Genomic DNA, 14,586 nt, shown 5'->3' on the forward strand with positions numbered 1-14,586 from the left:
TTCAGGATGGGGAACACATGTACACCTGTGGCGGGTTCATGTCAATGTATGGCAAAACCAATACAATATTTTAAAGTAATTAGCCTCCAATTAAAAGAAATAAATTCATATTAAAAATAAAATAAAACAATATATGAAAAAAAGAAACAATCATAAAAAGTCTAAGAAAAAAGCAAGTCATACATTTTTGAAGAGAAAGAAAACTGATAAGCCTTAGATAAAACAAACATAATACTCACTTATTTCATAATTTCTCAGTCACAAATTTATAATTCCTCAGGAACATCAAGAACTCAACTGATTAAACATAAATTGAGATGGTCTAGATAGGAATAGAAGACTAGCTCTTAGGTCTTAAGTGTTTAGTTGCTTCTTTTTCTCAATACACTGCCTGGTATATTCACCATGGAACAGCAGCTCAGAATATAGAAATGAAATAGCTCTTGCTGAGGCTCAGAGTAAGAAAGGATTCAGGACTCAAGTAGCTAGTTACCAAGAATTTACTCTGGGAAATAGAGTTGTTTTAGAGTAGTCCCATGTTTCTCTTTTAAACTCTAAATAATTTTAATATTTCCAGTCCACATTTGTTGTACCCATTCTTTTTCTGACTTTATAGGCTTAAACCATCTCCTTTTCCTGATTCCATTTACCTGCTGTTGCTGCTAAGTCACTTCAGTCGTGTTCGACTCTGTGCGACCCCATAGACGGCAGCCCACCAGGCTCTGCCATCCCTGGGATTCTCCAGGCAACAACACTGGAGTGGGTTGCCATTTCCTTCTCCAATGCATGAAAGTGAAAAGTCAAAGTGAAGTCGCTCAGTCATGTCCATCTCTTAGCAACCTCGTGGACTGCAGCCTACCAGGCTCCTCCATCCATGGGATTTTCCAGGCAAGAGTACTGAAGTGGGGTGCCATTGCCTTCTCCGTCCATTTATTTGAGGTAGAGCTAAAAACATCATTTCCCTGCAATTTCCACTTTCTTGACTGCTTTCTTTGCCCTTTTGTAAATTTTTAGGTGTTTTCTGCCTTTCCCAGAGAAGTGTCTTTAGAGACCTACTTCACAATACGCACCCTGAATCTTTATGTGCCACTTTCAGATAAACACAAGTGCTTTTTGGACTGCAGTGTTCCAGAATGGCTCCTGGATTCTTCATATTACAGCTTGGAAATCTCAGAATGTCCTGGTCTTGAGAATCTCCAAGAAGCTGCTCGTGGATATTTACATCTGCATGGCTAAAATTTTAGACTGTGCTCTGCTATGAAAGATTTAAATGTCTGGAATTTTAGTGAAGCTATTTCTATACCTCTTGACTGTATTTGGAGACCCACTGATAATTTTACCCTTTAAGCAGAATACCAAGCTGAGGTCTACAGGTGGGACAGATGTTCTCCAGTCTGGAGTAGAGAACTGTGATAACAAACAGCACTATCACTGAGGCAGAAACACAGATGCTACAGGTGGAAGAGAATTAAGGCTCCTATGTATCAGTCTAGGAATCTTAGGAGGTAATGGTTGGATTTAAAGAGAGAGAAGTATTAATACATTCTAACATCTTTTTATCTCATTATTTCTTCAGTTCAGTCATGTCCAACTCTTTGTGACCCCATAGACTGCAGCATAGGCTGCAGTCCATTACCAACTCCCGGAGCTTACTCAAATTCATGTCCATCAAATTGGTGAAGCCATCCAACCATCTCATCCTCTGCTGTCCCCTTCTCCTCTGACCTTTAATCTTTCCCAGCATCAGGGTCTTTTCCAGTGACTTGGTTCTTTGCAGTAGGTGGCCAAAGTACTGGAGTTTCAGCTTCAACATCAGTCCTTCCAATGAATATTCAGGACTGATTTCCTTTAGGATTGACTGGTTGGATCTCCTTGCAGTCCAAGAGACTCTCAAGAGTCTTCTCCAACATCACAGTTCAAAAGCATCAATTCTTTGGTGCTCAGCTTTCTTTATAGTCCTACTCTCACATCCATACATGACCACTGGAAAAACTATAGCTTTGACTAGACAGGCCTTTGTCGGCAAAGTAATGTCTCTGCTTTTTAGTATGCTATCTAGGTTGGTCATAGCTTTTCTTCCAAGGAGCAAGAGTCTTTTAATTTCATGGCTGCAGTCACCATCTACAGTGATTTTGGAGCCCAAAAAATAAAGTCTCTCACTGTTTCCATTTTTTCCCCATCTATTTGCCCCATCCGGGACAGGATGTCATGATCTTAGTACACCGTCTCTTGGTACAATTAAAACACACAGGTAGGAATAATCATTCACATCTGATGAAGAGACTGAGGTGTAGCGTCGTCACAGCCATCCCATGACTACGCACTTACAGCCCAGTTTCAGTGCAGGGGCCTTCGTCCTTATCTCACAGTTCCCAGCATATGATGCTACTACACCAAGAGGCAGAGGCAGAAGATGTTTTGTGAGAGAAGAAAAATATTCTCTGAAATTACCTATTTGACGACAAATGCTGATTCCATATCTAATATGTTTCAGAATTCATATCTGAAGCTGCCAATTTGAGTAGTTTCTCATTTTTAGGGGAAAAAATCCCAATTAATTGTTGGTTCCAGGTGGTTTTTAGCTTTTCTGATTAATCAGATTTGCCCTTTACTGCAATCTGGATATTTCCCTAGAGAAAAATCAAGTCCTCTATTTAATCTGTGAAACTGTTCATTTATAATTTACGATTTGAAGTTCCACATGTACTATAAATCTGGCGATTGTAATAATAGAAGCCTTTAGAATTCCAAATGCAAGGCAGCTATTGAAGGGCAGAGCCTTCAATAGGCAAATTTGAGTCAGATAAGGAATAAATATAAGCTATAAAGATAAGGATTACCCCAGCACAGGGTCAGTCAGGTGATCGAGGTCAGCATCAACTATGGTCAGTCATGTTGATAGTATGAACCCTTGATGTGAGGGTGTGTGTGTGTGCACACATGCGTGCACTCACGCACACTCAGTGGTTCAGTCTTATCTGACACTTTGCAACCCCATGGACTGTAACCCACCAGCTCCTCTGTCCATGGGATTTTCCAGGCAAGAACACTGGAATGGGGCACCATTTCCTCATCCAGAGGACCTGCCTGACCCAGGGATCAAACCTGTACCTCTTGAGTCTCCTGCATTGGCAGTCTGATTCTTTGCTTCTGCGCCACTTGGGAAGCCCTGATATGATGAAAATGATACTTTATTTCTGTAGTTTTCCTTCAAAAAACATAACCTCAATCTAATGTTGAGAAAAGCAGACAAATCCAGCTGAGGAACATTCAAGAAAATATCTGATCAGTACTGTGAAACTTGTTAAAGCCAAAAAAAGCCTGAGAATCTGTCACAGCCAGGAGGAGCCTAAGCAGAGACAGGGATTAAACATAAAGTATAATCTTCAATGGGATCTTGAATCAGAAAAACAACATTAGGTTTGTAAAACTTTTTGATATAACTATAAATTTATAGAATTTATTACCACTATAGTAGTTCTTTAAGAATAATCTAGTCCTGTTTTTTGAAATCATATGTAATTAGACTTTGCAACATGTACAATTTTTCATATGTAGTTCGATCTTCATAATTTTATATTTGCTTCCATGGTGGCACAGTGGTAAAGAATCTGCCTGCCAATCTAAGAGATGCAGGTTTGATCCCTGTGTCAAAAATATCCCCTAGAGAAGGAAATAGCAACCCACTCAAGTATTCTTGCCTGAGAAATCCTGTAGGCTACAGACCATAGGGTCGTGAGAGTTGGACACGACTTAGTGACGAAGCATCCCCCATCAACCAACAAAACATAAATAAAAAATGGGCTCTAGTTATTAAAAATGTATCAGTATTGGTTCATTCATTGTAAGAAATTAGTACATTAATGTGAGATACTTATAATGGTGAAGCTGGGTGCAGCATACATGAGAAGTCTCTGTGCATACACGCATGTGTGCTAAGTCACTTCAGTCATGTCCAGCTCTTTGCGACCCTGTGGACTGTAGACTGCCAGACTCCTCTGTCCATGGGATTCTGTAGGCAAGAATAGTGGAGGGGATTGCCATGCCCTCCCACAGAGGATCTTCCTGACGCAGGGATCAAGCCTGCATCTCTGCACTGGCAGGTGGATTCTTTACCACTAGTGCCACCTGGGAAGTCCAGGAACACTCTGTACTAGTTTTAAAACTTTTTTGTAAAGTGAAAACTCGTCTTAAAGTTTATTTTTAAAAAGTCTGACTAGCAACCACTACGTTCCAAACAGTAATGATCATGCTAATCACCTGGGGATCTTGTTAAATGAAGACTGATTATGGTAGATTTAAGACAGACCCCAGAAGTCTGTATTTCTAAAAAGCTCCTGCTGCTGCTGCTGCTAAGTCACATCAGTCGTGTCCGACTCTGTGCGACCCCATAGACGGCAGCCCACCAGGCTCTCCCGTCCCTGGGATTCTCCAGGCAAGAACACTAGAGTGGGTTGCCATTTCCTTCTCCAAGGCATGACAGTGAGAAGTGAAAGTGAAGTCGCTCAGTCGCGTCTGACTCTTCGTGACCCCATGGACTGCAGCCCACCAGGCTCCCCTGTCGCTGGGAGTCTCCAGGCAAGAGTACTGGAGTGGGTGCCCTCCACTGCCACCAGTGCCCTCTCCAAAAAGCTCCTAGGTGAGGCCAATGTTCATCCAACAATCAATCTAAGTAGCAAGGTTCAAAATCTAGTGCAAGGTTTTCCAGTCTCTGTATGATTATCATTTTGGCTGGACAATTCTCTGTTGTGGGGACTATTCTGTACATGAAACAGCATCTCTGAGTTCTACCCACTACATGACAACAGCCTCCCTTTCTCCCAGTTATAACAACCAAAAAACAAAAAGTTTCTAGGCACTGCTAAATATTTTCTGTGGGGAAGGGAGTCACCTCCATTTGCAAGCTACTTGATTTAGAGGATTCATTAAAATGTGACTTTTAGGAGGCTACTTAGAGGGCTGTTTAAATACTTATAATATTTTTATGCTTAGTAAGTATGTTTCAGGCTTCCAGAACACATAACTAATTATTTTATTAAGTTTAGTTACTAGGAATCATCAATTCACTACCACCATAAAATAGGACTTAATATGGTTTCTATCTTCTGGGAATTTACCATTAAGCAGAAGTTGTGTGACATGTTAGATGCATAGGAAGATAGCGAACTAAAAATATATTAGCCAGTAAATTAGGCATTTAAAATAAAAGCTGAATATAAGACTGGATGCCACAAACAATATATTTGTATGGCTTTAGACAATTTACAGAATGTTTGTACATGTGTCAACTCATCTGAGCCTGCTACGTACCCTTGGGAAGATACATTATCCTAGTTCGGGAAACAAGTTCACAGCAGTTACTTGCTCAGTATCAACAGAAAATTCAAGTAGAATAAAGATCAGATCCAAATATTCCAAATTTTAAGTCCCCATGATATCTTATATGAAAAAGTCTTCTATTAGTTAAGCCTAATAGTTAGGCTTCAAGGGGAAAGATAAGACTTTATCCAGACAGTAGAAGGGACAGAATTCTGGCAGTCAGCTTGGCTAACAAAGATACCTGAAGATAAAACATAAATAACAAAGCAATTGATAGAGAGGAAAGATAATTGGCGGTACAATGTCAGTAACAAGGCCTACCTTCTAATTTCATTTCTGGTAACTGTGACTCGGGCAACCTCTGGCAAATCAGTTCACTAACCTGAACACTACCTTCTTTACTCTTGTTATAGGGATATTAGAATTTAGGCTACAAGCCTCTAGTGGTGATTAGATGGCTTACGCCTAGGCAAGTTGAGTGCGCAGGCAAGGAAGATTGCACATGTTACTTAATCCACCAAGCATGATCTTAAGACTCCAGCAAGTCAAACTGAACGTGTCCATGTGTCTGTTGGTTCTGAGGCTCACACCCAAAATTGACAGCGGTATTAGCTCTAACTATCAATGCTGGTGTGAGATTAACATGCCCTCAGTTCCCCTGTTCCTTCTAAGAATTCATTAGGAGCCTTTTTCTTTTCCCCACAGTGTGCCCAATAAAGTCAACTTGAAATGTCTTGTTTAAGCTCAATGGATGCTAGTCACACCCTTTCCCAAGGTACCTCAGGAAAAAAAAGGAATCAGGGAGTTGCAGTTAATTTTGTTCACTGAGCACTTAACCTTTTGAAGCATGCTTATCTGGCAAGGAACTGCAGCACCAGTAGGTAGAAAAAAATACAAAAGTGCAAGTGGGGGAATTGCACAGACAGTTCTTATATACTTTAAACACAGATGTACACGCAAACCCCAAGCACAAAAATCCTTCCTTTCGTTCTTATGCTTGTCCCTTCACAGATTGGACATTGATCAACAGCAGTGGTAGCTGATAATTACTTTGTGGCTGCCATATGTCATGGACTGGGGTGAAAAGCAACTTACAGACCCTCTCAATCTTCCTAACATCCCACAAATGAGTTAGTATCTTTACAAATGATTGATGACTGGACAGGTAAATGACTCCTTGGAAGTCACAGCAAGCCAACCTGTTTAAACCTTATTATACTTTAGCACTTATCCAGTTCCACCAGCAGCCAGTTATCATGTTTAAAGGTTCTGGTGTTAACCAGGATCTTACGAAGACAATCTTTAGAAAGTAGCTGAGGAACATAAACGGTATCTGCACAACCTACCCAAGACCAAGACGAGAGGCAACAAACTCAGGAGCCCAGCTAACTCAGGACGGCTAACTTTATAGTGCTCAACACTAAATCCACAACAGCACCGAGCACTGGATAGTGAAATCACCTGCTGGCTCTTTGCGACTTCCCAGCATACCTCATGCTTCTTGAGGTTAACCCATTCATCACACCATCCCCACCACCCAGCATAGTTGCTGGTATGGTACTGTGATGTGCTTAGTCGCTCAGTCATGTCTGACTCTTTGTGACCCTATGGACTGTAGTCCACGAGGCACCTCTGTCCATAGGGATGGATGTGGCAAACACAGAAAGAATGCAGCAAGCATAAACATGATTTCCACTGTATCCCAAACACTGGTATTTTCCAATGCAGTCTAAACCAAGAAGGGTAGGAAGTCCAAATAAGAGAGACCAAGTATACATAATAAAAAGAACAGAAATGCACATAATCTCAATGGGATAAGACTGCAGAAGAGCACAAGTAAGAGCCAGATCAATAGGCCAAACCAATAACACCCTCAGTGCTTCGTGTTTCTGTTACAGTCAGTAATGCCCCAGGAGAGGCAGGTGCTACTCACTTTACCCTTATAAGCAAAGGGTTTCCATCTGTGCTCAGGCCCTGAAGAGGCTCTGGAAATGCAAATGCAGGCCAACAATGTCCTTCAAGCCATGAAAGGTTACCAATAGAGATCAGTCAACTGTAAAATGTACACACACACACGTGATGCCATCACAAATCAAAAATCTTTGTCGATTTCTCATGCCAAAGTGACCAACCCGCGTGCAATTAAATAGAAATTGGGCTATACACAGTGCATTTCCTGCTAAACTTCTCTACAGCCATTGTAATGAAAGCACATACAATTCCTGCCTTTTAAAACTACAATAATAGTACAAATCATACAAATACCTAACTGGGGGGAAAAAAGAGAAGGCATTAAAAAAAACAACAGTGATTAAAATGTTCTCTACACACAAATTAAAAGTAATCAAAGTTCATGATGAAACATCTTACAATGGACTGCTTGCTTTGTTATGCATAACTTCAGTCTTATTACATGTAAGACTGTAAGAGATTATGCTACAGACAGTTCTGCATCCATTGTCAGTACATCCTCCTTAGACTCATGTAGGTAAGCATTTCCCCATCCGAAAGGATTTTTTTTCCTATAAGCAAACTTCAGAAAATTAGAATCTGCAAATTGTTTCCACTTCTACTTCACATATATGGATGCAATGTACCTGAACATAATTCCAAAAAATGAGATAAGGAGTTATGAAAACACCATATGTGTTAACCTTTCATTTTAAACAGCTGATTGTCCTCAAGTCTGTTAAGCATTTTTCTCTATGGAGATATTTCCACCTAAGTGCTAAATTTCAGTCTCAGAAAAACTACGGGATTAAAAACTGCCTTACTTTCTCAGCTGGTGTTTCAGTCGCTACTGAAATTTATAGCTACTGTAATATTTGTTTAAAATGCATGTTTTGGCCAAGTGATCCCTAACTTGGAACAATTTCCACTCTCTCCTGGCTGGCAGCTGATACCTTCATCAATGCCAGAAAATGCTATTTTCTTAAGAGGTGTAGTTTGCCCCTTTGCAATTGCCACTTCGTCTTTTGACTTTGCTGTAAGCATGATGAACTGGCAGATACAGTGACTGATGGCGGCAGCCCAGACTGGACAGCAGAGAGATTAAAAGGTTGCTTGTAGTCTGTGATATGGATTTGAGGGCACACTGCCCTGAGGTTAAGTCACCCACAAACACACTCTCTAGTGGCCGTGCCTTTCAGCAGCCAGGCACCAGCTGCAAAATTCGCTGGCTTTGTTTAAAGAGGCCCACCTGCTCTAAGAATGACAGCTGGAATGCACTGGGGAAAACATTCTGGAGTTGGTGTCAGAAAACCAGGGTTTGAGTTACAGCGTTGTTAGGGACTATCTGTGGAACCTAGGAAAATCCACCAAATTCCAATTCAGTTTCCTTACTTATACAGTAACAGTTTTAACACCTGCCTCATGTGTGTGATGATGGAGAGAAATGATGGTGGAGGCTTCCAACTGGTAAAGCAACACACAGATTAAGTTTTCTTCATTCCATTAGATGTCTGTGTTATCCTGCTAGGCATTATGACTGAATATTCTATTTCAAAATATACAGTAGATGCTACTTTTATCTTTAAAAAATGCTTTTGTATGTATCCCATACAACTGTCACCAGGATCAAGAACGCCTTCACAATGTCCTCAGGGAATACACACCATGCTTGCCATCCATGCTCACAATAGGACATTAAAGGGTCCCCATATACTTTTGCTGGTATTTTACCATGAGAAAGTCAATCCTTCAGGTTGAGCCATTATTTAAAAGCCAAATCCCTGGCAGAGAAATGCAGTGATTTTCATCATTCATCACCCCTTTCAAGTGGTTTTATTTCTCAGACTCTCATATTGCATGCCAGGCATGTGTTGGCCTTTCCATATGCAATCTTTAATCATTACAAACAAATCTCTTTATAAAGGAGAATCCTAAAGTTTCAAGAAGGTACTGAAAATGCTCAGTCTAGTAAAGGGGGCAATCAGGTTTCAAACTATCTGATTTCAAAGCTCACAGTCTTTTCATCTCTATAAAGGAGTCTCATTTCTCCACCTTCCTAATAACTTTAACCAGGTTACCCAATTATAATATCTGTTCTCCTTTTTTTTACCCCTCCGTAGTCACCTCAATCATTTAATTTTCTTTGTAGGTCTAAAACAATCATCAAGACTCTACCATGTGCTATGGTCCCTTATCTGTTTTCTTGTAGATAATGTCCATACTATAAGGAAGATAAACTCATCATTTTTATCATGCCTCAAAGTCTGTTCTAAGAAGCTATACATACTATTTTCTGAGGTGATGGTTATTCTATGTATCCCAACCTGGAGAGAGTAGTGATGTTATCAGCCAGATATTCGTACATCTTTTGAAAGTATCATAAAACAGACTTAGTTAAATGACACAGGAGAGAGGAAAGGTGTCAGAAATAGGAGGGATGGACCCAGAAGATGTAATGAAAGAAGGCTAAAAAACAAAACCAACCTGTTTGCTTGCTGGATGTGGCTCTCAACTTAAGTGACAGTAATTATCTCCAACTCAGAGTGTTAAAAATACACATATATGTAAAACTATAAGCAGACATCCTCAGGTAGTTCAGGCCTGTCTGCCATAGACTTTTTTGAGAAACCATTTCCCAGCGGCACAGGTGGGTAATATGCTGCATTTCTCAGTATCAGGCAATATTCTTTGAAATTCATTAGAAATTCACATGGCACATTTCATTCATCTGTTTAAACATCTGTTGGTCTATGCTGCTCAACTTGATTTTGTGTTTTAACTCCCAAAGCTTTCCCTTCTAAATCTCCGAAGTTGTGTTTTTTCATGTCTTAGTTTTACAAAATGCCAAAAAGATAATGTACATCCTTATCAGAAATAAAGCATTAGAAACAATAATATCATCTGAAGTCTTAAAATAGTTATGGTCATTTAAATTACTTTATTAAAATGATTTACATGTGTAAGGTACACAGGCAAATAAGAGGGAGACTGATGCATTTCAGTATCACATTATTCTGGGCAACCAAAAATTACTTAGTTAAAACCACTTTTAATAAGTATATAAAGGCTAATAATAAGGATCTGAAGTCTTACCCAAACTTTGACTGGAGCACATTCCATTATTGATTTTAGCATTATAATCAAGATGTCACCCTTCTTGGTACATGCATCCAAGCTCTGGTAAATTCACAACTGGTAAAAAGCGTTTTATCTAATTTTGCTGCTAAGGTAGCAGTAGGGCATGCTGTAAATACTAGTAGTATGTGCTGTAAGAGTGAAACAGTACCTGTGCAAATGGCTATATTTTCCCATGTTTGTTTAAAAACACATGGGCTGCCATTTACTTTGTTTTGATTCATTCTGAGAAAAGAGAATTTGAGAATGACTGCTATTGAAATATACTTAAGAAATAGAAAAAAAAGTTTCTGCCTCACTGCCATTTAAAAATTCCCTCTACCCTGTTCTGTGTCTTCTTAAATCCATATTTGTTTGGCTGGCATCCATTTATCACATGGCCAAGTGGATTACCTGTATTTTCTATTTTCTTTATGCTCTGGCATTTGTGGCCTCACCAATGGAAGAGACTACCTTTCGGGACTAGCCAATTATTGGAGACACCAAAGGGCTAGGCTGGAAGCAGGCCTTTCATATGTAAAGAAACCAATCTTGAGCCCATACCTCTCTAATCAAACACTCATGGCCAAGATAATATTCCCCCTATTCTAAATCAACCCAGGATCATTTAACAAACAATTAGGAACAGCTCCATTGCCCCAAAGCCTACCAGCATTCCTTAAACTGGCCAATCCTAAGCTGTTGACCACATCCTGCCTTGTCTCCCCCAAGGAGGCCTCAATAAAGGCCCTGGCCTGGGCTTTGTTTTGCTCTTTTCTGCCTCATAACTAAACCTGATGCTTCTCCACTTGGACTGGCATGATTTGGCTGCACCCTTCTCATGGGAAATGTAAATAAGAAAGTCTTCCTTCAATGGCATCATTCAGTCACCTTCATGAACTAAAATCCTGAAGGTACAATCACTGATACACCTCTTATCCTCTGTAAATGTCACTGTCCCTGCCATCTGCATCGGACCACAGCCAGCTTGCCCCTCTCTCTCTCGGTAGAGATTCCTCATGCCCATTGCAGTCAATCCCTGCTCTTAACCTCATCTCCAGACAACTACTGATCTGCTTTCATAACTAAGTTTGTCTTTTCTGGACACTGCACAGAAAAAGCATCATACGATATGTAGTCTTCACATCTGGCTTCTTTCTCATATCATAATGTTTTGAGGTTCATTTATGTTGGTGCTCATTCTTTTTTATAGTTAAATATGGTTTTGTTGTATGGCTATTCAATATTTTGCTTTTCCACTGATTTTTTGATAGGTAATCGAATTGTTTCTAGTTTGTGGCTACTCTAAGTAATGCTTCTAGGAGCATTTGTATACAACACTATATTTGGACATGTTTTCATTTCTCTTGGATAGATATCTATGACCAGAACTGCTGGGCTGTATGATAAACTTAATTATTTTTGAAGCTGCCAAACTCTTTACCAAAGGGCTGTATTGCTTTCATCCATGCTAATAGTGTATAAGGGCTCCAGTTTCTCCCGCTGTCCCCAACACTTGGTCTCCTCTCTGTCTCTTTAATTGTAGCTATTCCAGTGGTATAAAGTACTTTCTTATTATGGTTTAATTTGCATTTTCCTAATGACTAGAATTTTAAGCCTCTTTTTATGTGCTTATTAGCCATTCCTACACGGCCATTCATCTGTCTTCCTTGGTAAAATGTCTGTCTATTCAAGTCTTTATTTTTTTAATTGAAATATTCACTTATTTTCTTTTCTCTCCAGTGGGAAAATTAGAATTCAGAGCTGCTGCAATATATTATATAAAGTGTCTAGTTTTCATAAAATAAAAATCATGATACATGAAATGAAATAGAAAAGCATGATCTATTCTAAGAAGGAGAAATAGTCTTGTGAACTGTCTGTAAGGGCCTCATATATTAAACTTGGCATAAAAAAGCTCTACATCAGTTATTTTGAATATGTTCATAGAACTAAAAGAAATCATGTTCAAATGATTTAAATATAACTATGACAAAAATGACTTTTCAAATAGAGAATATCAATGAAAACATAAAAATTATCAAAAAGAAAAAACAGAAAATTCATATCTGAAAAGTATAATAACTGAAATTACAAATTCACCAGACAAGCTCAACAGCAAATTCAAGATATCAGAGGAGGAGTCAGTAAACTTGAAGGCAGACCAATAAAAATTACCCATCCTGAAGAACAGAAAGGAAAATGAACATTAAAAAATGAGCAGTCTCAAAGACATTAAGGACATCCTCAAACATTCCAACATACACATAATAGGAATCCCAGGAAGGGCTGAGAAAAAGATGGGTAGAAAAGATATTTGAAGAGCTAAATAGTTATAAACTTCAAAATTTGATCAATTTAATCTACAGATACATGAATCTCATAAAACTCCAAGTAGAATAAACACAAAGACCTCCATATCTAGCCACAGAGTCAAAATTTTGAAAGACAGAGATAACTGAATGAATCCATCAAGAGAAAAACAATTCAGCATGCACTGATAACTAAAAATATGATTAACAGCGTACTTCTGTTTATAAATAATGGAGGTTAGAAAGCACTGAGATGCAAAGAAAGTGCCAAAAACAAACAAAAAATAAAACACAAAACTATTAAATGAGAATCCTGTATCCAGCAAAAATATTCCTCAAAAATATAGGTGAAATAAAGATAATCTCAGATACAAAATAAAAGGATCTGTTACTAGCAGACATGCTTTACAGTAAGTACTAACAGAAGTCCTTCGCGTTATAGGAGATGACTACAATGTAGTATATATGAGGAAATGAAGACATTAGAAAAGAGAAACTTGTAGGAAAATATAAAAGACTATTAATTTTTCCTCTTCTATCTCATAACTGATTGAAAAGACATAAAACATAATTATAAAATATATGTATATTTTATATATGATATCTTCATGTATGCTGCTGCTAAGTCGCTTCAGTCATGTCTGACTCTGTGTGACCCCATAGATGGCAGCCCACCAGGCTCCCCCGTCCATGGGATTCTCCAGGCAAGAACACTGGAGTGGGTTGCCATTTCCTTCTCCAATGCATGAAAGTGAAAAGGGAAAGTGAAGTTGCTCAGTCTTGTCCGAGTCTTAGCGACCGCATGGTCTGCAGCCTACCAGGCTCCTCCATCCATGGGATTTTCCAGGCAAGAGTACTGGCGTGGGGTGCCACCGCTTTCTCCGATCTTCATGTATACTTGTACATAAAATGCGTACCTGGGAGTGATGAGAGCAAACCTGGGCAAAAATGCCATAGACTCTTACTGCTCTTACCCAGGGTTCAGCAGCTTTCTTCAATAAAAGCTTATCAAAGTACTATGTACCTTTGAGCAATTTCCAGATTCCTGAAATGGCTACTTTGTCAACTTCGGGGGAGATTTTTGTTTTTTGTTTTATTTAGGGAAAGGATTTGCCAGGTTCCTCAGACCACCATTCTGGAAGTCCCTACACCTCTTTTTCATAGCTTCACCAGGAATAGGTTAAACCATAAGTGGTATTAAAGTTCAGCTTTCCACAAAACTTAATTTTTACAGAAAAATAAGAACCTGACCTGGGAATAAGTTAAAGAACTAAAAGTCTTGTGAATGATGTGCTTTTGAGAATCTTTCAGCTTGCCAAGGTCAAAGGCATTCCAAAGTTACCTCAAAAAGTGACGAGTCTCAAACTATGAATGAGAATTTGCTGCAAGTTTTCAGGAATGTAAGAAATAAGGGCACCGCTTTAGCGGTTGCACAACGAGGACGTATGGAGAACAGAACGCTCTTCAGAATGCAATAGGAGGTTCAGCACTCAGAAAGCAGCTCTCCAACTCAGAATCAATTTTAGAAGTCATCCTCTCAAGCAAGTTGTTCACTGCCCTCTACTTCGGTGTGTGTGCCCGTAGCTTCGCTCTGTCTCTGCTGTTCCTGTGCTCTCTCCATCAGTTAATAGGACTTCATTCATATTTGTTCTACTCCATGGATTCCATTAACTCATGACTTTCACTGGCTCATGCCTTCTTTATTTTCCTTTTTTATGTCTCTGTCATTCTTTCCCACCTGGTGTTTGTGACGTTTCAATACTCCATGTCCAAGCTCCACAAAAAATGAGTTTTATAGTACAGTGTTTCTCAAAATCTAATGTGCATCAACTTAGAATCTCAGTAAAATGAACATTTTTGATTTGGAAAGTCTGGGGTGGGACTGAAGATT

The 14,586-nt window shown here is 39.2% G+C and overlaps 1 protein-coding gene across 27 annotated transcripts in view; it reads right to left on the reverse strand.

Moving 5' to 3' along the window:
• Positions 1-14,586, reverse strand: part of PRKG1 (protein kinase cGMP-dependent 1) — a 1,681,227-nt gene that overhangs the window by 918,459 nt on the left and 748,182 nt on the right. The window contains exon 1 of one of the 27 annotated variants that reach the window (XM_055561127.1): positions 8,223-8,420. The exons of 25 other annotated variants lie outside the window; for them this stretch is intronic. In XM_055561127.1, the coding sequence (XP_055417102.1) occupies positions 8,223-8,313 (91 nt within the window). In that variant the 5' untranslated portion in view covers positions 8,314-8,420. Of the gene's footprint in view, positions 1-6,665; positions 7,161-8,222; positions 8,421-14,586 lie in introns of those variants that run through there. One more of the 27 variants, XM_055561104.1, reaches the window with a different exon arrangement.

This window comes from Bubalus kerabau, chromosome 22, assembly GCF_029407905.1.
Source record: "Bubalus kerabau isolate K-KA32 ecotype Philippines breed swamp buffalo chromosome 22, PCC_UOA_SB_1v2, whole genome shotgun sequence".
NCBI classification, from domain to species: domain Eukaryota; kingdom Metazoa; phylum Chordata; class Mammalia; order Artiodactyla; family Bovidae; genus Bubalus; species Bubalus kerabau.